The sequence below is a fragment of the Vicugna pacos genome, chromosome 2, assembly GCF_048564905.1.
Source record: "Vicugna pacos chromosome 2, VicPac4, whole genome shotgun sequence".
NCBI lineage: Eukaryota > Metazoa > Chordata > Mammalia > Artiodactyla > Camelidae > Vicugna > Vicugna pacos.
This window is the reverse complement of record NC_132988.1, coordinates 11351935-11374939: the sequence shown is the minus strand read 5'-3', so window position 1 is coordinate 11374939 and position 23005 is coordinate 11351935. Positions and strand designations below refer to the sequence as shown.

At 39.4% G+C, this 23005-nt stretch overlaps 1 protein-coding gene across 1 annotated transcript in view; it reads right to left on the bottom strand.

Annotated features, from left to right (window-relative positions):
- Window positions 1–232: 232 nt before the first annotated feature.
- DCHS2 (dachsous cadherin-related 2) overlaps window positions 233–23005 on the bottom strand; it is a 222326-nt gene continuing 199553 nt past the window's right edge. Inside the window, exons 15-20 of the mRNA XM_031670062.2 lie at window positions 22754–22965; window positions 19846–19997; window positions 9982–10112; window positions 7846–8132; window positions 6766–6898; window positions 233–4929 (exon numbers count right to left, since the gene is read on the bottom strand). Of these exons, the coding sequence (XP_031525922.2) occupies window positions 2306–4929; window positions 6766–6898; window positions 7846–8132; window positions 9982–10112; window positions 19846–19997; window positions 22754–22965 (3539 nt within the window). The 3' untranslated portion in view covers window positions 233–2305. The remainder of the gene's footprint in view (window positions 4930–6765; window positions 6899–7845; window positions 8133–9981; window positions 10113–19845; window positions 19998–22753; window positions 22966–23005) is intronic.

Genomic DNA, 23005 nt, shown 5'->3' with positions numbered 1-23005 from the left:
TAACACAGAACACATGAGGCAAGTTAGTATTAAACTTGAAGGAAAACTGTGCAAATTATATTGTTTACTTAGGGAAAGAGCTCTCTAGTTGAAAGGGCTGACATATGATTTATTGCAAACACTTAACCAGCATGTTCACATCTTCACTCTCAACCCCATTGTAACAGTCATTTGGTGGTGGTGTGGCATTTGATACAGGATTAATGAAGTCATCAATTAAAAATCCACTAGATGCTAGTAAGGAATAGTTCTAAATACTTCATGTTTTCTGTTTTTATTAACTGTCCAGAAAAAAATGCAGAATCCTGCCCAGAATGAGTAATAAAATCACAGGCAAATAACTTAAGGAAGAGTTAGACAGTCAACTTTTTAAGCATAAGTAAATGAAGAACCTGGTTAGTTAAAAACAACAACATTTTCTTGGTTCCTAGAAATAGTTCTGTTGCAAAACCAAACTTCCACGTATACTTAGGAAAGGAAATCAGTACAGCATTTCTTCATATGCTCAAAGTACTCTTTCGAAGGAAATCAAAGAGAGGATAAATATTGGAATGCTGAAATAGTAATTATTATTATTTTTCAAGAAAAACCATGAAATCTTCCTCCCTGGATGCTATGAAGAAAAGGAGACATGCATCCAACCTTTAACATTTAAGTATTCCATGCCTAAATGACTTGCCCTAGGATTCCAGGCTTGTCTAAAAACCTTTATGTTTCATACAATTTCTAATATACAATTGATAAAATCAGCATAGGAAGTCTTAGAATTATTTATCTCCCTGCTTCCTACAGTGTTTTCCAGTCAAGAGAAATCAGTTATCTTACATAATTTTACAGATGAGGCTTACTGAAGGAAAAAAAAAAACAACACACACACACACACAACGGAAATATTTCTATAGCTGAATCCCACACTAACCACTAAGAAAACTGCACCACATGCCCTCTGGATTGGACAGTAGAATCCTAAGCTCTTATCCAAAGCCTGACCATGTTGCCTACCCTGGATGATTTCTGGACCATCATCAGCAGGGTGTGTTCTACTTTCCTGGAAGTGATAAGAATCTTGGATGGATTCTCGAGCTCACCAGACAGAAGGAGATTGCATAATCCATGAGCATCACACAACAGCACTACGTTTCTGAAACAGTAGCTGTACAAAACAGAATTATTTTAACCAGGTCACCAAACTGCTCCACCTAATGACAGTTAAAACTAAATATCATATGAATAAAGGGAAGAAAGACTTCTGACCTCCATTCTTAATTTTTATAGTAGAAATATTTATATAAAAAAATCTTCATTTCAAAATATATTGCTAAATTACTCTATGAAATTCATTATTAGCTAATAACATAATTTTATCTATGCAAACCTATGTAACTGACATTGAGTGGATAAATTATTTCTCACCAAAAGTTACTGTATCTGGAGGAAAATTAAATGAAGATATATATATATATACAAATTAATCTTCAGAGTTTAATGTCTGTACCCAAACCAAGTTACAAGACAGAGCTTTGAAAAAAATCATTCTATTTCTAAAGAAGCCCAAGGAAACATGTCTTAAGTGGCAGCCAACCATCCATCTATTGCTTTTATCAATACTTGCCCTCTATTAAGACATGCATTTCTGGTTAATCAGGAATAATTTTTGTATTTGGCACATGAGCAATTTCATTCTTAATTTCTCATCAGATTTCCAAAAGACAGCATATTAAATTTGGGTTATGGCCAAACTCCACAAGTTTGGTACCTGGGGCAAAGTGGAGACCTGCATCTCTAATGTATCAGCTCTGCAGAAAACTGCTTCATTTAAAAATTTGTTTATCCTTCCAAATTTCCCCTCTCTGTTACCTTCTGTCCTACACTCATTATTCAGTCTTCACCAATTTGTCTTATAAATAGTAGTATAATCAATCAACTGTCATGTGGCCAGAATGCAGTGTACTTTACTTCCATTTGTTTTCCTGTAAACATTTTGGCAATCAGTCAAGTTCATCATGTCCTTTGGAAATGTAACCATACAGAAAATCAGGTATGGCAGAATACACACTATTTAATATATATATATATATACAGTCTTGAGTCCTGAGAGCAAAACATAAAGGTTAAAAGCCAGGGTAACTTGTCATTAAGGCTGGAATAAATTTGATAAACTTAAATGAGGGGGTTCTAAAAACCCAGGCTAAATTATACCACTCACTCGTAGATAAATGAACTCAGTCTCGAGAAACTTGCTTGGGAATGTTTCGTCCAATCATTCACGACTGAGGGAGAGCAGGAGCTTGACATCACAATTGTTTTATATTTGAACTTCATCTGCTGCTTTAAGTTCATGGCGGGTACCCCTCAGCTGTGTTCCTAATAACCCTCCATCCGACAGCAGTGGAGTCACGACGGGGGTCTGTGCGGTCAGTAGGGAAAGGGATGGAGAAAAACTGGGAGTCATGGCTTCCGGCAGAGAATTGTGATGGTAGTGAATGGGGGAGTGTGGGTATTTCTGAAGTACCTGACCCAGGGTTATGGTTGGCATTCTTGGTGGCACTGCTTTAATCCCAGGCTGGGCTACTGCTGTTATTAAAGGTGGCGGAAAAACAAAAGATTTCTCTTTTGGAATGTCAGGCATATGTAAATGCTCATCCTTTAGTTTTGCAATATCATTAAATACTGAGGCAAGAGGTTGGAACTTGGGTTCCCAGCTGAGGAGACAATCCCAGTGATAGCTGCTTCTGACATCATGAGCAGAGTTTCTCTGGGCTGAAGGAGCTGCACATCCCGCTTCCTGATCACCCGAAATAAAGGTGACCTCTTTTCTGATATCAGCCAGGATGCCTTCTTTTCCCTCTCTCTTCTTTAGCGGCGGGAGTAACACGTTATTTTGAACATAGGTTGTGCCACAGCCTTCTCCTTGGTTTCCTTCCTCAAATGGATGGTTGGCGTCTGCTATTTCAGCGGTGACCACCACATCAGTTTCTCCAGACAAACAGGAGAGCTGGTCTGAGTCCCTTGGGATTCCTGAATCTGGTACCCTGGACTCCCGATCACTCAGAGCTGAGTCAGAGTCCTTTCTGTAAGGGTGATCATTGATCCTCTGGATTTCCTTATCTTCTGCAGTTTCTCCTTCCACAGAACAGTGGCCACTGGAGTTTGAGTGCCTGTACAGATCTGCAATGTCCTTCTCCACGATTCTTATTAAACTCAACCATTCAGGCATGGAGTCCACGGGCACCACCTCATTCCCGTGCTCATCAGTGTCCTGCAAAGGCTGGAGCACGCTGGCTTCCCCGGCTGGTCTCAAATGGATATCCAAGGATGACGATGTTTTCTTTTCTTCACAATTGCTTACTGCATCTTTTGGTTTATGTCTTAAAATCAGCACCAGGAGAATGGAGATGAGTAACAGAAATGCTAAAAAGGAGACTATGAGACTGATGGAAAAGCTGCTAACGGATCCTGCTGAGTGTTTTCCTTCCAAGGAGAAAGACACATTCACAAAAACAGTACACGATGCAAACTTGGAGTCTGGTTTGGGGCCACGAGCAATTATTTTCATTTCAATGGTGTCTTCTTTGCTGACTTGACTTTTTATTAGGGGAAGGGCTCGACTCAAATAAATATTTCCAGTAGTTTTATTTATTGAAAAGAAAGGAGATGGGGTTTCGAGGGAGTAAAGAATAACTCCGTCGATACCAGCGTCTCCATCTGATGCTTCCACTCTGCCAATCAACTGCCTTACATTTTTCTTTTCGGGGAGGTTGAAAAAATATTGATCCTGAGTGAAAATGGGTTCAAACTCATCTATTCCTTCAATATCCACCCAAACCATTATGGAGGCTGTGGAGTCCCCCTTGTCTTTTGCCTGAACTATGAGGCAGTATTTTTGGTCATTTTCATAGTCAAGGTCTTGCTTAGCATGAATATCCCCTGTTAAAGGGTCAATGAGGAAGAGATCATGGCCGTGAGGCACCTCGGGAGGGACAGAGCAGGGTGATACAATAGAATAGGTCAATTCTCCATAAGGACCTGTGTCAAAATCCAAAGCGTTTACAGAACAGATGGTGGAGAAGACAGGCCGATTTTCAGGAACGACACAGTTTAAGTTGGGGAACATAAACTGAGGTGCATGGTCATTGTCATCAAGGACACTGATGAACACAACTGCAAAAGAAAAATGCTTCTTTTCTTTATTAGAAGCTTGGACGGTTAAAGCGAATTTTACTGTTTCTTCATAATCCAGCGGTTTGATCAAATAAAGAACCCCACTTTTTCCTTCCAAGCGAAAATGCCCCTTCTCATTTCCAGAGAGCAGGTAGTAGGTGATTTCTGCGTGCGAAGCCACGTCGCGGTCATTTGCTGAGACCACAGTGATGGGACTCCCTGGAGGGGTGCTTTCTTTGATGTGGGCGTGATACTCCAGGCTGCTGAACGTAGGGGGGTTATCATCCACGTCGAGTACTTCTATTGACACGGTGGCTGAGGAGCTCAGTGGAGGGCAGCCGTGGTCAGACGCCAGAATGACCAGCTTGTGACTGGCGGCTGCTTCTCTGTCCAGGCTGTGATGCAACACCAGATAACCAACTGGCTTGTAAGAACCCTGGGAATGAATGAAACTCGTCTCCACGTGGAAGCTGCTCTGTGAGTTACCACTGATGATGGAATATTCAACGTGCGTGTTTTCACGGGTCCAGTCATGGTCAATGGTTGAAAAGGTGACAAGTGTGCCTCCAACTGCGGTGTCTTCACTCAAGCTAAGGTTATAATAGTCTCTTGCAAACTCAGGGGCAAAATCGTTCCTATCTTGTATTTCTATCTCCACTAAGGTAACAGCCCTCAGGTCAGGAATTCCGCCGTCACTGGCTTCAACAAGAAATCGAATGGTTGATTTTCTATCCAGAAGTAAGACAGGATTGATGGTAAATATTGTGCCTGAAAAACAAGACATAAATTTTCAACACGGTGAAATAAAATTTTCATGTTTCTTTTAGTCAGCAAATATTCACTAATATGTAAAATTATTTGTTTAGTTGTGTTAAAGTGACAACCAAGAGTAACTCCAAGTAGAAAATTTAAATTACTACATTTATACTTTTGTAACACTTAAGATTCAGAAATAATATTCACTCTATTACATATGTGTGCTACTTGAAGATGACCTTGCCACAAATTTTTTTCAATTTTATTTTTGTATTTTATATAAAAGTAATTTTATATTACTTTTTAAAGAAAATGTACTCTTATTTAATAATGTATACCTCAATCTATCACCCACAGACACATGTATAGAGACATTCTGACATAAAGATATTTATTCTGAAAACACTGGATGACAATCATTCTAGTCAAATGAAAGTAGTCAATATGATCATGTAGGTTACAACTATTGCTTAATTCTAGAGATGTCTTTCCTAAAGCTCTTGGTTAATTCAGCCAGTGGATTTTTCCTCTATTGATGAAATATACTTAATACATTTATCATTTGAAATATAGAAATATATAATTTGTATATGTCTGTAATGGTATTTTTCTAAGGTAAAGACGTGTTTTAAGGACCATCTCTAAGAAAGAATACAAAATGCTATCATTTAAATGCCACATTTCAGTTAGAGTGAACCATGAACTAAACTGACTGGGTAATATTTAATATTTTAAAAAGATTCTAATCACGAATCTGATAGAGTCTTATTGTGAAGTTTGTTGATAATGCAGAGCAAGGAAAAGTACCACCACCTGTGTGGGGACATCGCCTGCCTCTTCCTGTCACAACACTCCGAGGGCCTCAGACTGGTGTTCTGTGACTAAATTCTCCCTTTAGGTAATCCTGAGGTTCTTTTTTTAAATTGAGAATATAACTGGCATAAAATTGTATTTGTTTCAGGTGCACAGCATAAGGGTTCAATATTTGTGTATGATGCAAAATGATCAGCACAGTAAAGCTAGTTAACACCATCACCCAGAGGCTAACTTTTAAATCAGCTCTCGCTCGTGAAATGACGCAGTGGTGGGTGGAGACGGGGACACCCAGTGCGACAAGTCCCAGGCCCTGCTCTTTTCTGGAGTGTGCTCTGCTAGGAACAGGGCTTTGCTAGTTGTTCATCTTTATCAAACTTAGCTTGAAAGTCTACTCCCTGTTAACATTTCTCTATACAATGCTTAACCTTTCTACCCTGGATGCATCTACCTGCCTGAATCCATTTCATAACCGCAAATGTCTTCATCTCTGATAAAAATCCAAAGAGCCTTGGAAGGCGTCAAGTACACCAGAACATCCTCAATGATTTTCACTTAGGAGAGATGCTCAAATCATTTTCCTTTTTCAGTTTTTTGGGTCCTTGTTGAATATACGATGCCATGACTGAACTTCTTATACTTGGCTTGGGAAAAAAAAAAGCTTCCAAACTCTGGTAACATGAAGTCCTCCATTCTAAATGAACACCTTCAACTTCATTTTGATTCTTGTTGGGAACTGGGATAATTCACTGGCCTGATGACTGGTGTTTACTCTGTTGAGGTCCCTGAACTTCTGCACATGTGCCAGAATTGAATCAACTCCTTTGGCTTTCCAGCCATTGAGATGTTGGAGGAGAGAAATGGAACAGGGATTTGCTACCACAGCATTTGATGTGAAGAGAAATAGGAAGGGGGTGTCTATGACACCAGTGGGTTGGGGGATGTCCTATTTTAGACACATTTGGAAAGGATTCCTTCCGGTTTCCAGCCTGTAACTCTAACCTATGAACACTAAAGCCACTCCAAACAACTCACCGTTTGTAGGATCAACTGAAAATGCCTTAGAAGAGGGAAGGATCCTATAGGAAATGTTCTCGTTGCTTTCCACATCTGTGGCTGCCACGGTCAGCACCGGGTACCCCACAGGCACCGATTCAGGAACAGTGACCTGGGGGAAAAGGAGAGAGATGGACATTGTGCTTAAAGGCTGTAGCTCTTTTCATGAGCGGGACACGAAACCATTTTATTCATTTTGCTTATGGAAAATACAGAGAACCTGACTGTGTTAGGTATATTCACTTACAGCGTTGACATAGTAGGAAGATTATATTAGTAGTTCCAGAAGTCAGGAAAACAACATTTAAAATTTTTCATTCAATTTTAATCTTTATTATGAAAAAAATTTCCTTCTGAATTATTTCTGCATGGTAGAGAATAACTAATATGTTCACTAATGTATTATTACACTGTACACTGGATAATTGTGTACACTGGATAATTAACAAGCCTTCACAGATGACCATTACTGAGGTTAGTTTTTTCTCCTGTCTTTACAGGTCAATCTTGCATTTGTCACATTCAAAAGTCCTGGGGCCAATTTTCAAGTCCTTAGCTGAATGCGGTTAATTGTCCTTACTTCTGTAAACATATACTATGCTCCAAAATCTACAATTTCCACTTTGCAGTTTTCTTCATGATTCTTTTCTGCAAAATGTTAATCAATATATTGAAAAACATGCCTAGGAAAGAAAAAATTTTACCAAATGAACTGCAGATAATCCAAACTCCCTGATTGTCTTATCTGTGGCTTTGCAAGTATCAGGTGAGTTCCAGTTATTATAAACAACTAGATCCCAATCCCTCAGCACTGGAAAAATGGTGACATAAATTCATATGATGACATGTGATACATATTTAAGAAACTGAATGACAGAGTCAATCCCGTATGTACTTCTATCCTCCATGTATTGAACACAAAACTCTCAGCATCCTCTGAGGCAGGGAAAGCAGTGAATACTGTCTGTCGAAATCAGCCTGTTAACAGCGGTAGGTTGACATCACTCCCTAGTCTTTTTAGTTTGGGCTACGATTTCAGCATCTCTTTAAGCTCTTTACCTGGTAAGAGTCTTGAGAAAACACTGGTGCGTTATCATTGACGTCCAGCACACGGACGATGAGTGTCCCCTCGGTGTGATGCACCAAGTCAGAAATTTGAACCTGCAGCTCATATTCAGTAGCTTCTTCAAAATCCAGCGTTTTCACTAACACCACTGCTCCAGTGTTCCGATCAATAGCAAACTTGGTTCCAGGATTACTCTCTTTGACGAAACTGAAGATGAAAGCTGGATTCGAATCTACATCATGAACTGATATCCGAGTCACAATTACACCAGGCAAAGAATCTGAAACAGTCAGGACCAATGTCAGTCTCCATTAAAATTCATCCTTTGAAATACTTTTCTTTAATAGCTCAATCCAAGCATTTTTATTTTAAGTTCAACACGGTTTGCTATTTCTTGGCATGATTTCTCATACAAGACTCGTGACGAACAAACAAAAAGGCTGAAGAATTTATAAGCCCAATAAAAGTGAAAATTTACCACTGAGTAGGGAATTGAGGAGGGAGGGTAGATTCAATTTTTATATTACACTTTTCATCATCTGTTTATAACACAATTCCAGGACCAAGACACATTCTAAGCCACTATCTAGTTTCTGTATCCAAATCATATATTCATGGGGGATGTGCGTTGGGAACGTTACCACTCAAAACGTTAAAACAAAACGTACAATTTTGAGAAGTAGGCCAGATTCAAACAAAAATATTTGGATACTGAAGTTAGAGATAGATATTTAGTTCCTTGTATTTATTTTTGTAAAATAATTTCTTCTGAGTGGCACATACTGGTCCTTTCTCTTAAAATCTGACTTTCAAAATTATCAAAGTTATCTATAGAAAGTATACATCATACTAGTAATGAAATCAGATCTCTAATGTTATCCACCAAAAACAAACTCACAAAATAGATGACACGGTAGATGTCTCACATGCCATGTGTGTTCTCGAGCCTAAACCGCCATGAAAAGGACTTTGTTTTGAAGCTGATAGGTACGGTGCAGGTGTATAGAAGATGCCAAGACCTTCAGAATAGTTCCACTGTGTGTGAGAGTCCTAATTTTCCTCTTTCAAGTCTGAGTATTCCAACCGCATCTGACCCCATTTAGCATGTTTTGATTTATTCAGTTTGTCCTTATGCTGTATTTACACTGGGCACATTGCTGCATTTTGATTCCAATGCATGTGCTTTAGAACAGTACCTTCAGTAAAATCCAATGAAAATAGATGAAACAAGCGAGAGGCAAAACTGAGCAATTTTTTTTTATTGGTAGGCTATTTTAGAATATTTAAAATATTCGTAGATATCCTTTTATGGAGAAGTTTCTGGAATACAGCCCTCTGTGAGATGGGATGTTTATAATTTGTTCAGAAATGGAACATAACAAAATGTTAGGCACACTTTAGGAATATGTTGGACATTAAGAGTGAAAGGACAGAGGCCACTGTTTGCAACTTCAACTCTAAAAAGCTGGGTTGGGTTTGACCAACAGTACAGCTGCTGACCACAGGCAGATTTGAAATCACAGACTGCTGAGTCATCATATAAGCCAGGGACCCAAACAATTAAGATTAATCAGCATATTGTGTAAAATTCTGTATTTCCAACCTCTACCATTTAGATGTAAAAATTTTCTGCAATTGTTGACGTTCAGTTGAAACTAGAGGAAAATGATAACTTTGTGCAAGGAACACCCAGTTCCTCCACTTATGACTTATCATTAGTGTCCTGCACAGACTGACAGTTATCAGCCCAAGAACACCGCTTCCTCGCAGGGGAGCTTCAGGGTGATCATCACAGTCAACAGAAGATGCGTCTTCACGGAGTGAAGCTCACTTTTGAGAAATGTCCATACACAAAAAAGAAGCTATGTGGAGTGGTGGTTTGACCTTGGGAAACTGGCCTCCCGCTGATTTGTATGCAAATCCCAACTTTTAACATTTAACTTCCTTGACATTCGCTATTTAACTTTTGACCATCCGTTTTCTATTCTGTAAAATGAAGGCGAAAACTATTTATGTTGTGGTTGTTGAGAATCGGTACTCATAACTAACATAGCACCTGGTTGAAAAAAAAATGGTAGATAATAATACACAAGTTACTCAAAACCACTATGTTGAATCACCACACTTACTTTCTGCAATTTCCACTGCTTCAGAGGGGAGAAATTCCGGAACATTGTCATTTGTATCAGTCACCTGTATCTCAATCACACTTGTACCAGAAAGCCTGGGTCTCCCTTTATCTGTGGCTTGCACAATCAAGCTGGTTTGGAAAAGAATTGAGGAATGTTATCCATCATCCAGAGAATAAGAAAACAACATGAATATCAAATATCCAGTTGAAAATTTAAAAATGAGCTGACTAGCTACTTTTATTTCTCCCTCTGGCTTTTCTAAATGGCATCACTTATAACTTATTTTATAAAATGGTAGCCTGAAATTGATCTATTTTTGGTATATTTAGGGAATCAAATCCAGTGAGCCACCAGGGGGTCATGAAGTGTTGAAAACGAATGAACTCTTTCTGGGAGACACAGGGTAAAATCCAGTCCTTCCCTACTGAGAACAACCTAAAAAGGAAAGCACCAAAACCTGCTCTTTGGATAAGTGGACTGCCTCCACCCCGCCACACATGGCCTGGATATTGCTACATATTTCCGTTTTACTGCACCAACAAAACATAGAGCCACTAAAAGATTGCTTTGTATTGTTTTTTTCAGATCCAAACTGCAAGTCAATCAAACCTGCAGAATCAGAACTGCAGAAAGGGCACTGCCAGGAAGAATACCCATACGACAGATGTGTAATTGGCTAGGACTGTAAAGCAAAGTTCAAAGTCCATGATCTGCACATAGTGATCCAATCTCTCTTGGATGATGGTACAACCAGTTACTCCAGCAACCAACTTAGAAACCTTATTAGCATCTTCAGCTTCTCCCTTTGTCACCACCTTGAAAACACCCAACTAGTTATAAGCCTTATAGATTTTATTACCTGAATATCACCTGGATCAGTGTCCCCATCCACTTCACTCCTACCTTCAGAGCCTCAGATGGGCTGATCGGACATCCTGCTTTACAGGAACTGAAAGGTTTCCTGGCATGGGACTTTATTATGTTTTTAAAAGCAGGACAGTCCCAGACAATCTAGGACACACTGGTCGCTGTAGCCCCATCCCCTCATCATTACCTGGCATGCTGTGTGTTCATTATATCTTTTCTCCACTGGAGTGCTTCTTACTCACCAATCTTCCTACTGCAAGTCTCATCCGATTTCTATTCATCCTCCACATTCAACTGTTCTATCTAAAATCCCGGTTTGAAAATCTGACTCCCTGTTTAAAACCTTTCTTTGGCATTTCGCATCTGCAAGAGGGGAGTCTAAGCCTTGAGCACACAGGCATGACCTGCTACGGCCTGGCTTCAGCCTGGAGTCCCGTCCCTACGCCCTCACATCTCTGTAAGCCCTCGCTGGCCTCTCGTCTGATTTCGTGTCCCTCTCTCTCCATCCCACAGAACCTGGTACATTCTTCCTCACCCTGTCTTCTTAATGATTTATTTGTCTGCCTCTCCCATTAGTTCTTTGAGGGCAGATGTCTAGCCTTATTTGATTTTCTTTAGATACATGTTGAGTGTTGGTTTCTCAAAATTTATCCAAGTTCATAAATGGATTAGAGGCCAGAGCCAGGATTCCAGCCCAGGTCCTGGTTGACAGGAAAGCTTGCATTCATCGATGCGATACTCTTCAACATGCCTCTCTTACTGTGTGTATATCACACCCTAATGTGTAATCATTAGCTTTGCACTCCCCTCTAAACACGATGACTTCCAGGAGGGTAGCTGACTAATAAAGCAAGTTGTCAATCGGAAGATGATCTCCATTTCACCAGTGGAATTAGTATCAGTCAGTTGGTGATATTATCTTTTGAGAAACTAGGTCATGGAAGTGGACGCACTTCTACTTTCTTTTCTGTTGTTAGCTTACCTGATAAGTGTTCTTTATCGTCCCACTTTAAATTTTAAAATGATGTGAAATAAGCATTAACCTTTTGTTGGGCTGAATTCTGCTTAATAGCAAATGATCACCGCTTACCTACCATTCACAAAGCACACAGGCTGCCTTCTGCACTGTTGGAAGCTGGGACATCAGTAAAAACAACTACTTGAATTTCATATTTCCTGAGTCTAGGAATAATTCCCCATGGACAGTTTGTTTTGTTAGCATGAACGTAAGTCAGGTACATATGGAAAAATTTTACTAAAATAATCAACTCATAATGTTCTCTGCCCCTGCGGCGTGGCCCTCCCCAGTGTCATACTGAAGTCTCAGCCAAGACATCAAAGTTATGGCTCTGTGGGCTTTTCCACTACAGCCCTAACCGCCCTTATTTTCATAGTGTTATGATTTCAGAGGTCCTATGTAATGCCTACGTCAGGTTAAAAAAGTGAGAGTCTTTGATAAAGAGAGACATACGATTCAATTTCAAAACAAAAGGACAAGTAAAAAGTTTCTCAGTGGCTTGAAGAACAAATGAAAAGTAATGAAAGTGGATCCCCTGAGATTCTACACATGACTTCTATGAGACTTCAAGTTTTCTGTGACGGCTCCTTGGCAGTCTTTGTATAACTATTGGTTGTGGCCAGTCCAACTGGCTCCGTGTTCCAGGACTGCTGTCCTGATTAGGAAATCAAAAGAGACTCTGCATGAAACTGACCAGATGAAACCAGTCTCATTCTAGTTCAGAGCTTACTTCTCCTATCTCCCAACGATGGGACGCTTCTTTTACCATGTTAAACTTTAAAGGAGACTTCGACCAGGTAGGGTCTTTTCTGACTGCCTTAATACTGAAGATGGTGGTAGAAAAATTTTCAAAACTCTCTCTCAACACTATGTTAAGTGTCTCCCAAGAGTTAAGTGTTTTCAGCCAGCATCGTAACACCTCTCAAAGGAAGAGCTCTGACTTCTGGCTATATCTACACAAGTTTTATTTCCTCTTCCTCTGGAGATTCTACTCTGATGACGGCAAAGGAATTTAATGTAAGGTATATGTTAAGGCTAAAAAGAAAATGGGAGAAAGTATTAGTGAGTGGAATGGGTGAGAAGTTTCAACAAATTTCGGGAAAATGCAAGCAGATTGAGGGATAGTTACAGATTAGTGGATCAGCAGAAACTATGGAGTAAAAGGTATTCTGCATTTGGAGGGAGATAAGAATGAGAGAATGAGTGAGAAACAGATTTGACCCCACATACCCAAGGATAAGCTCAAAACATGGCAAAGCGCAGTGTGAGATACTGGGCTAAAAATGGGGATTTCAAAATTGTAGAATAGACAAACAAGATTATACTGTATAGCACAGGGAAATATATACAAGATCTTGTGGTAGCTCACAGAGAAAAAAATATGACAATGAATATATGTATGTTCATGTATAACTGAAAAATTGTGCTCTACATTGGAATTTGACACAACATTGTAAAATGATTATAAATCAATAAAAAATGTTAAAAAAGGAAAGATTATTTTAAATTCAAAATACAGAACAATCAAGTCCCCTTGCCCATTTCTCTTCAATCCCAGGCAAAAACTATGTCCGATGTTCATACTCAGGGTGAGCAACACTGAGAGACTGTCCCAGGAGAATAAAAACCCCTCCCAAAGGGAAAAACAAACTCTCTATACACTGTCATTTGTATGTCATCCTGCAAAGTAGTCAAGTTCCTCTCTGGCTCATCTGAAAGCCAAGTGTGCTGGTCAGTGAGTTCCACAAGCCCACAGAGAGATTCTGACTTCACTGTTGCCTTACTCAGAACCAAGGATCATTAGTTACTTACAGAAAGCCTCCAGCATGGAAAAGAGAGCATAAAATAGACAAAGGGAAGAAACAGACCCAAAGAAAACAGAGATCTTGAAAGAGCAAAAGACAATGTAAAAACAATTCTAAGATAATGCATAACACAAGAACACAATGCTATGGAAAAGCTGAAAGATGAAGGAAGAGCTTTTGGAAATTAAAAAAATATATATATATTATATATATAATATATATATATATAATATATATATATATATATATATATATAGTATCCCAAAAATGTTTAACTAAAAAACAAAAATAGAGAAAGTTTAGAAGGTTATAATTAAGTAAATCTCCCAGAAAAATAGAACAACAAAAATAAACCCACACACAAGAAATGGAAAGTAGGGAATGAAATATCACTGACAAATGATGAATTCTGGCAGTCCAACATTTGATTGTCAAGAGCTTCCTCATCACCAGGCAATGGTCTCTCTCCAGTTGTGGACCTCAATATTATAAACCTCAAAATGCTTACTCAGCCTTGTTTGAAATGAAAAGAAATTCTAGGTCACAATGGCATTCACTGAGAAATCAACAGAGGAAATAATCCTACCACATGTTTGAAAAGGAACACTTGAAGGCTACCATTTTGGCCCTTGTTTATGGACAGAAGGTTACAGCATTGAGGAGGACTTGCATTCTGGTGATGGCAGAAGGGAAGATGAACAAAAGCCCTGTTGGAACACTGGCCAAATAAGGCAAATTTGTGATTTGAGTTGAAATCTATACATGTGATACTTCTTTTTATCATAAATTATAATTCCTGTCTCTGAAATTTACGGATGCTACCTAGGACAGGAATTCATAACCATGAAGTTGTTTGATTTCTGGAACCTGTGGTGTTTCTGGTACATATTTGTTATAGGACATTTTATTTCCTCACTTAATCTGTAAAATGTTTTTGTCAATGCAAGTCAATCTGTTGACTTGAGTTTTCAATTAACCTTACAGTTTCGTATTAATCAACCTACAAATACAGTAGTGTGTACTTTATCTTCTTAGAAAACAATTTGGGACAAGTCTATTCCCTGCAAACTCCTTAAAATAAGGAATATTTTTTGCAGATTCTAATCCAAACACATTCTGAAAGCTTTTTCTTTCGTGTAGTCTAGCCTCTCTCCTTGGTTTCCATGAAACCACCTTTTCCAGGTTCTGCTCCTATCTTTCTAGTCCATAAATCTATTTTGCTGGCTGCTTTTGCTCTGTCTGGCCCTCAAATGGTGATAATCCCCTAAATTCCCATTTCATATGGTCTCCCTAGGTAATTCCATGTTACACATCTTCCCTGGATGAATCCCAAAGCTAAATCTTGAATGAAGATCTCTTTCCTGAGCGCCAGATCATTATTTTTAATTCCCAAAGATGTATCTTTATTTCTGCTCTTGCACTGGCCCTTCAAACTCAAAATGCCCAAGAAAAAAAATCCAATCCCAGTCGAGTCTTCTTCTTGCTTTTCCCACGTGGAAACTTCAGAAGCATTTACTATTTCCTCCCCTTGTTCCTACAGATTTCATGTCTGAATCAATTAGTAAGTATGACCCCTCCTTGAATCCCCACAGCTTCATCCCCGTAACAGACCGCTCACAGCTGTTGTTTAGCTTAACCAGTCTGTGTGATGCTGGTTCTCTGTCCTGCAAGACATCATCACTAGACGTCTTTTAAAAATAAAGATCTGAACATGCACTCAATGCTGATAATTTTATATAGCTTACAACTAGAGTACAATTTCCAGTATATGGTATATAAGGTCCTTCAAAACTTGCCTGCGACCTACCAGCCTCTCTTTTGTTGTTTTGCTTTGTTTTTCACATCACAGGATGAGATTCCCCGCCCCAGTTTTATTGAGATATAATTGATATGCAGCACTGTATAAGCTTGAGGTATACAGACAGCATAATGACTTGACTTACACATACTGTGAAGTGATTACTATAATAATAACTTTGGTTAATATCCATCATTTTGCATAGATATGGAAAAAATTTTTTTCTCTTGTGATGAGAACCCTTAAAATCTCCTCTCTTAACAAATTTCGTATATACCATACACAGTCATCATGTGGTACATATGGAAAAATTTTACTAAATTTACTAAAAAAACATCCCCAGTACTTATTTATCTTACTGGAAGTTTGTGCTTTTTGCCCATCTGTCTCCTACTCTTCCACACCCAGCCTCTTTTTTTATTACCCCACACTCGGCAGCTTCTCAGGTGCACTGTACCACTTGTTACTTCCAAATGCACCGAATGCTTTCACATATCCATGCCCTCCCTCATGCTTTCTGCCTTGATGTCGTCATGCCTGGAACGCCTTTACTCCCTTTTCCACGGGAAACAAGCAGACTGGGGGTCCAATTCCAGCCTTGCTGCTTATGAGTCATGTATTTTGGAAAAAATAATTAACATTTCAGCCCATTCGCTACCTTTAATATATAACTGCTTTTTTATTATTTCTTGCACAGTCATAATGAGCGTTCGGTGGAGTATGAGTTTAGCATTGCTCCTGGCAATAAGTGCTCTTTGACCTTGAATATTTCTCCTACAGAAACTGAATTTTTAAACACTTAACTCTTATTTGCCTATGACCTTTTTGTTGTTCACTTTAATTTAAAGTCCCTCAAAAGACTAAAAAATCTCGGCCCTAAAGTGTTACAGGACTCACACTAATATCGATTACCAGCTTAAATAGTAATAAGTCTCCCCACATCAGTAACAAGTCAGGGAGAAGAAAGCGGTTATTCAAATCCCACTTTTGCAGCTCACACCTAGACATATGGCCTGTCACAACTGCTGGTTGGAACTTATTTGCTATAATTATTTTAAGTTTCGAAAGTTTTTTTTTTCTGTTTTGTGTTTTGTAAATAGACAGGTATACACCCTAAAGATTCATTCACATGATACAGTAGGAAGCCCTCCCTGCTAGGACCATTCACACAAGCAAGAATCTCAGTTCTACATTTACTAGCTGTGTATTCTTGGCAAACAGCTTTATCTCTCTAAGCTTTAGTCCCTCACTCTGTAAATCTTAAGTCTGTTATGACAATTCAACACATAAAGCAGGTGCTCTATAAATGGAAGCTATTGTGATTACTAATATGCTTTATTATTATACTAATTATAATTATTTTATTATAAATACAAATATAATTATCATTACCATGTGTATAATATATAACATATAATATATAATTATAACATAATATAATGATAATTATAAATATAATTATTACAAACAATAATTTTAAATTATTGCTATAAAGGGACTCATGTGCCTTTATATCCCCAGTTTCATGCTTGGTAACTAATTTTTAAAATTCAGAAGTATCAGTCAGACAGAACTTAAGGTTTATTTTATTATCTGTCATCATCTATCCACTGAGTTTTCCTATATGTGGTTAATATGAGAACTAAAAATTATCTACTTTTTATTTAATGCATTTATACTGAGTAGAACCATAACTGACAATATCTTTTCCCTCCTCATTTTATATTGTAAAACAGAGGGCCAGAATTGGGAAAATCTTCTTCAATCAGACAAAATAGCAAAATTCAAAAGGTTAAGAAAAAGTTAAGTGTTAAATGACACCATTTCCAAAATCTTCACTAAAGGTAGAGCAGGCTGGGGGAAATAATTCTATTTTTCTCACTACCTGAAAGATTGGAGAAAGAACTAGAAAGGCAGAGAAGCCACACATAGTGGAAGAGGGGGAAAACTTAGAGAGACGGAGGTTCAGATTGTTACTGTGGTGACACTGGGAATAGCCTGTGTGTGTGTTTGTGTGTGTGCGTGTGTCTGTTACTTTATCTCTATATCTGTGACCATGTGTGTAGACTTCAACTTCTCACAGTCCCTGCTTCTCCCAGGAATTGAATTCTTCACGGGGACTCAGAGAGGGGCAGTTTAAAATATTGGGACCAACTTAAATGTTGGGAACATTGAAATGATGATGCAAATAAGAAAAAGCTTAAAGACTTATTATACATGGAGAACTACACAACATTGACTAAGGAAATTAAAGAAGACTTAAAAGAAAATGGAAAGATATCCCATGCTCCTGGATTGGAAGAATCAATATTCTTAAAATGGTCACACTGCCCAACACAACCTACAGATTTAATGCAATCCCTATCAAATTACCCAGGACATATTTCACGGAACTAGAACAAATCATATTAAAGTCTTTATGGAGTCACAAAAGACCCAGAATTGCCAAAGCATTACTGAAGAAAAAGAAAGAGGCTGGAGGAATAACTGTCCCAGACTTCAGACAATACTATAGAGCTACAGTAATTGAAACAGCGTGGTGTTGGAACAAAAACAGACATATGGACCAATGGAACAGAATAGAGAGCCCAGAAATGAACCCACAGACTTTTGGTCAATTAATCTTTGATGAAGAAGGTAAGAATATACAATGGAATAAAGACAGTCTCTTCAGCAAATGGTGTTGGGAAAACTGGACAGCAGCATGTAAATCAATAAAGTTATAATACTCCCTCACATCATACCCCAAAATAAACTTAAAATGGCTTAAACATAAGACAAGACACAATAAATCTCCTAGAAGAAAACATAGGTAAAACATTATCTCACATACTTCTCAGCAATGTTCTCCTAGGGCAACTATCCAAGCAACAGAAATAAAAGCAAGAGTAAACAAACGGGTCCTAATGAAACTTACAAGCTTTTGCACAGCAAAGGAAACAATAAGCAAAACAAAATGACAACCTATAGAATGGGAGAAAATATTTGAATAAGATGAAACTGACAAGGGCTTGATTTTCAGAATATATAAACAGCTCATAGGACTTAAGAAAAAAACAAACAACCCAATCCAAAAATGAGCAGAAGACCTAAACAAGCAATTCCCCAAGGAAGACATACAAATGGCCAATAGGCACATGAAAAAATGCTCAATATCACTAATTATCAGAGAAATGCAAATCAAAACTACAATGAGATATCACCTCACACCAGTCAGAATGACCACCATTCAAAAGTCCACAAATGATAAATGCTGGAGAGGGTATGGAGGAAAGGGAATACTCCTACACCTCTGGTAGGAATGTAATTTGGTGTACCCATTATGGAAAACAGTATGGAGATTCCTTTAAAAACTAAAAATATTAACCATATGATCCAGCAATCCTATTCCTGGGCATATATCTGGAGGAAACTCTAATTCAATAAGATACATGCACCCCAATGTTCATAGCAGCACTACAGATAATAGCCAAGACATGGAAGCAATCTGAATGTCCATTGACAGATAACTGGACAAAGAATTGCAGTATATATATTCAATGGAATACTACTCAGCCATAAAAAATAAAATAATGCCACCTGCAGCAACATGGATGGACCTAGAGATTGTCATTCTAAGTGAAGTAAGCCAGAAAGAAAAAGAAAAATACCATATAATATCATTTATATGTGGATTCTAAAAAAAATGAGACAAACAATCTTATTTTCAAAACAGAAACAGACTCACAGACATAGAAAACAAAGTTATAGTTACTGGAGGGGAAAGGATGGGTGGTAGGATAAATTGGAAGTTTGGGATTTGCATATACTAACTACTATTTACAAAACAGATAAACAACAAAGTCCTATTGTATAGCACAGGGAACTATCTTCAATATCTTGTAATAACCTATAATGAAAAGAATATGAAACTATATATATATGATATATATATATAAAAACTGAATCACTATGCTGTATGTGAGAAATTAATACAACATTGCAAACCAACTATATTTCAATAAAAAAGGAAAATGTCATTCAGCCTTCACTGTTTTTAAAAACAGCAACATCAAACATTTGCAGTGTCTATAGCTCAGAAGGCATTTCACAAATATTTCTAATGGCTCCCATTTAGGACTGAATAGCATCACACTTGCAAGAACTCTTAGAACTAGAAGGGACCTTAGAGTTCTTCCAGCCCAATCACATTTTCCAAATAGCAAATGCTGTCTGCTACTCTCTCAGTGAACCAAGGGTGATCCTAATTGGGGTCAAAGGGAAAACACATCTTACAGCTAAGCCGTATGTAACAGGAAGTCATGTCCAAAGCAACTCTGTGGTCGGAAACAAAGCAGAATCGCTGGTCAAATGGATCTGAGTCTGGAACATACCGGTAGGCATGGGTGCCCTCGTAATCCAGAATCGCGTTTGCTGTTAGCACACCGCTCAGTGTGTCCATCTGGAATGCTTGCCCTTGGTTGCCGGAAAGAATGGAATACTCGACAAGGCCGTTCGCCCCGCTGTCCTGGTCTGTGGCGAAAACCTGTGAGGAAGTGACTCTTCCATTAGTTAAGGATTAAATCTGCAGGTGGGTTAAGCCTCTTTTTTAGAGAAATGCATTGAAAGAATCACATTGTCAAACACACTTTAAAAACAATGATCGATGTAATATTAGTCAATGGCTGAAGTTTACATTTATAATAAATAAATAAAGAAGATTCACCGAAAGAATTTCCAAGTAATTTTCAGTAGGGCTACCACATGTTTTGAGCTAAATGAAAGAAGACCTAGATTTGGTGCTAACAAATTTAGACCTTGATGATTTATTTAATGAGCTGTACAAGTATTAGTGTTGTGGATAAAACAAAAGTCCTGTATCATTCTCTGGGGAGATACATTATTTAGTCTGCTTTACATTTTAACCACAAAACTAATTCTATCAGTGGATTCAAGATCTCATTTCAGAACAAGTTGACAGATTAATTTTTCTCTATTTATTTTTATCTTCTATGCCCCTCAGCCGTCGCCTGGGCTCACATCCCCAGTCATCTCTCTCCTGGTCATCTACATTGATGTCCTAGTGGGATTTTGCTTTTAGCTCCCTCTCCTTTCAATTTATCCTTCACCCTGCAGCTCGAGTTCTCAGGGAAGCCAGAACCTCACACAGCCAGCTACTTGGTACAGAAAGGCAGCAATTCACAGCACCCTTCGAGATCATGAGGAAGAGAAACTTACCTGCATCTGGGCAGAATAAAGTCCATCATGTCCCCTAGGCTGTACACTTAAAAGTGTTACAGTAGTAGGCCCCCTGGGAGGCGGATCAGCCAGGGTTCTCAGGGTGCTAGCAACACAAATCCACTGTGGCTAACTTCACCAGGAGAGAAAGGTAGCAGGATAGCGTCCAGGTGACGCACAGGAACGTGAGTGACTCTGGGGCACAGCTTCTTTGAGTTGACACTATCAAGATGAATCAGCTTTAATTTGTCTCCTTCCTGGTGACCTACCACCCAGGATTCAAATTCTGGGGAGAGAAAGTCTATAGGAGGCCGAGGGAGTTGACATCACCTGTCGCAAGGCCTTGACTGACAATCTGAGACTGCATCTGGCAGTGGAGGGTCGGTTCCTACAGACATTGGTGCCTACAGGAAGCTGGGGGACTGTAACCAAAAGGAAGGCGCATGAGCCGTGTGGTAGCAAAAACCAAGAAGTCCAGAGCCTTCTACATTCCTATTTATCTGAACAGGACACAGGGAAATGGCAGCTCTAGTTTCCTGGAAACAAAATGATCTAAAGATATGAAGAACGAAGTTCACTGTATCCGTCCCTGCCTGAGCCCTCTTGAAATGTCTACCACCCGAAGCACCGGTTGGGCTCTCTCCCTGTTGGGTGTGCCTGGGCGTTAAGGGCCCTTCACCTTCATGTATTACACTTGAGGGTCTAGCTCCACCCAGGAACCCGGCACATATGACAAGGTGCAATGCAGCAGCGCCCCCGTGAGGGGTCCTCTGTGACCAAGGACGCCCCTCGGTGGCGCTGGGATCCCTACTGAACAGGCATCGCTGGGCCGGGGTGCCGAAGACTATATAAAAGAGAATGCCCTCACCTTCCTCTTAAAGTTACGGCTGAAACGAGAGTAAAGGCACAAGCCTTCTGGAACAGGCTGGAACCTGGAGCAATCAGGCTACCATCACACAGAATTAATCTGCAAAAACAACGCAGGGAATTCTGGGGCACAGAGCTACAACTCCATGGTCTTGTTTCCCCCAACAGAAGGGGGGTCTGTGCATCTGAACTGGACAGGAGTCACACAAAGGTGTTGCTCTATGTTCAGGTGAAGGCAGCACAGTCAGTAAAGAATGGGTGGAGGTCTCAGATCACCTGGCTCCCTGTCCCCAACCAGCCCACAGAGCAAGTTGGGAGGTGCTGGTTCCGGGCAGCAGGGTTACAGAGGCCAAAGGGAATGTTCCTTACGCTGCTGACTGGCAGGAAGGGGGTTTTATACTCATTTCCCGTGCAGATTCCCAAGAGCTTGTGGGTGTCCTAACGTCCAGGTTCTTTAATTCAAAGCATGAAGGGACTGGTAAACACAGGCATTCGTCCCGAAGCAGGGAGAGAGTCTACCAAGGATGGGTGGGTTTAAAGACTGAGCAAGGCCACCGTGTGAACAGATCCTCTTTTTCAGGACATGGAGTCTTTTTCCTGAGATGGGGCTGGGCTTGAAAGCAGCATATCTGTGCCTTTCACGTGAGACGTCTGCAAATCCAAACAAGAGAGGCCTCCCAAGTGTCTGTGCCTCCATGTGTGCTTGCCTGGCTGCAGCTCCACCTGGCAAACGTCTACTGGCCCTTTAAGACTAAGTGTAAATATCATTCTTCCGTGAAGACTCACACTTTCCTTCCAGGAACAGTTTATGTCTCCTCTTTGCTCTCCTGACATTAAATACACACTTCTACTGTAATATTAATAATATGCATTTAAATTATATACTTTTGTGACTTCCCCACTAAATTATACACATTTATAAGGGGAGCCAATTTTTTTTTTTACTCCTATTGACTCCCTGCGAGCAGGGTCCTTAGAGAAAGCAGGTGGGCACTAACTGAGCATGAAACGGATAGAGGAAGGAGTGAACTCAGAAACTCGAGACTTCCTTCAACCTAAGGTTCCATCCCATGTATCAAATATTGTAAGTGCCAAGAAAACATTTAAAGTTTAATTCATGTCCTGGAAAAAGGCTTTAGATATTTTGATGTGCACGGGTTGATGAGAATTCACACACGCACAACGCGCTTCTGTTACCTGTATGATGGGATCATGGTAGAACTGGCCCTCAGACACTGACACTTGGTAAACGCTTTGCTCAAAGCGTGGTGAATTATCATTCACATCTTGGATGAAGACTGCTACTTTGCTGTAGGCTCTGTGCCTCCCACTTTGAGCTACGACAATGAGCTGAACTTCACTTCTGACTTCAAAATCAAGAAACGTGGGTTCTTTCACAGTGAGTTCTCCTATTTTGATTTCCAGAGAGAAAAAAAAAAAAAAAGAAGA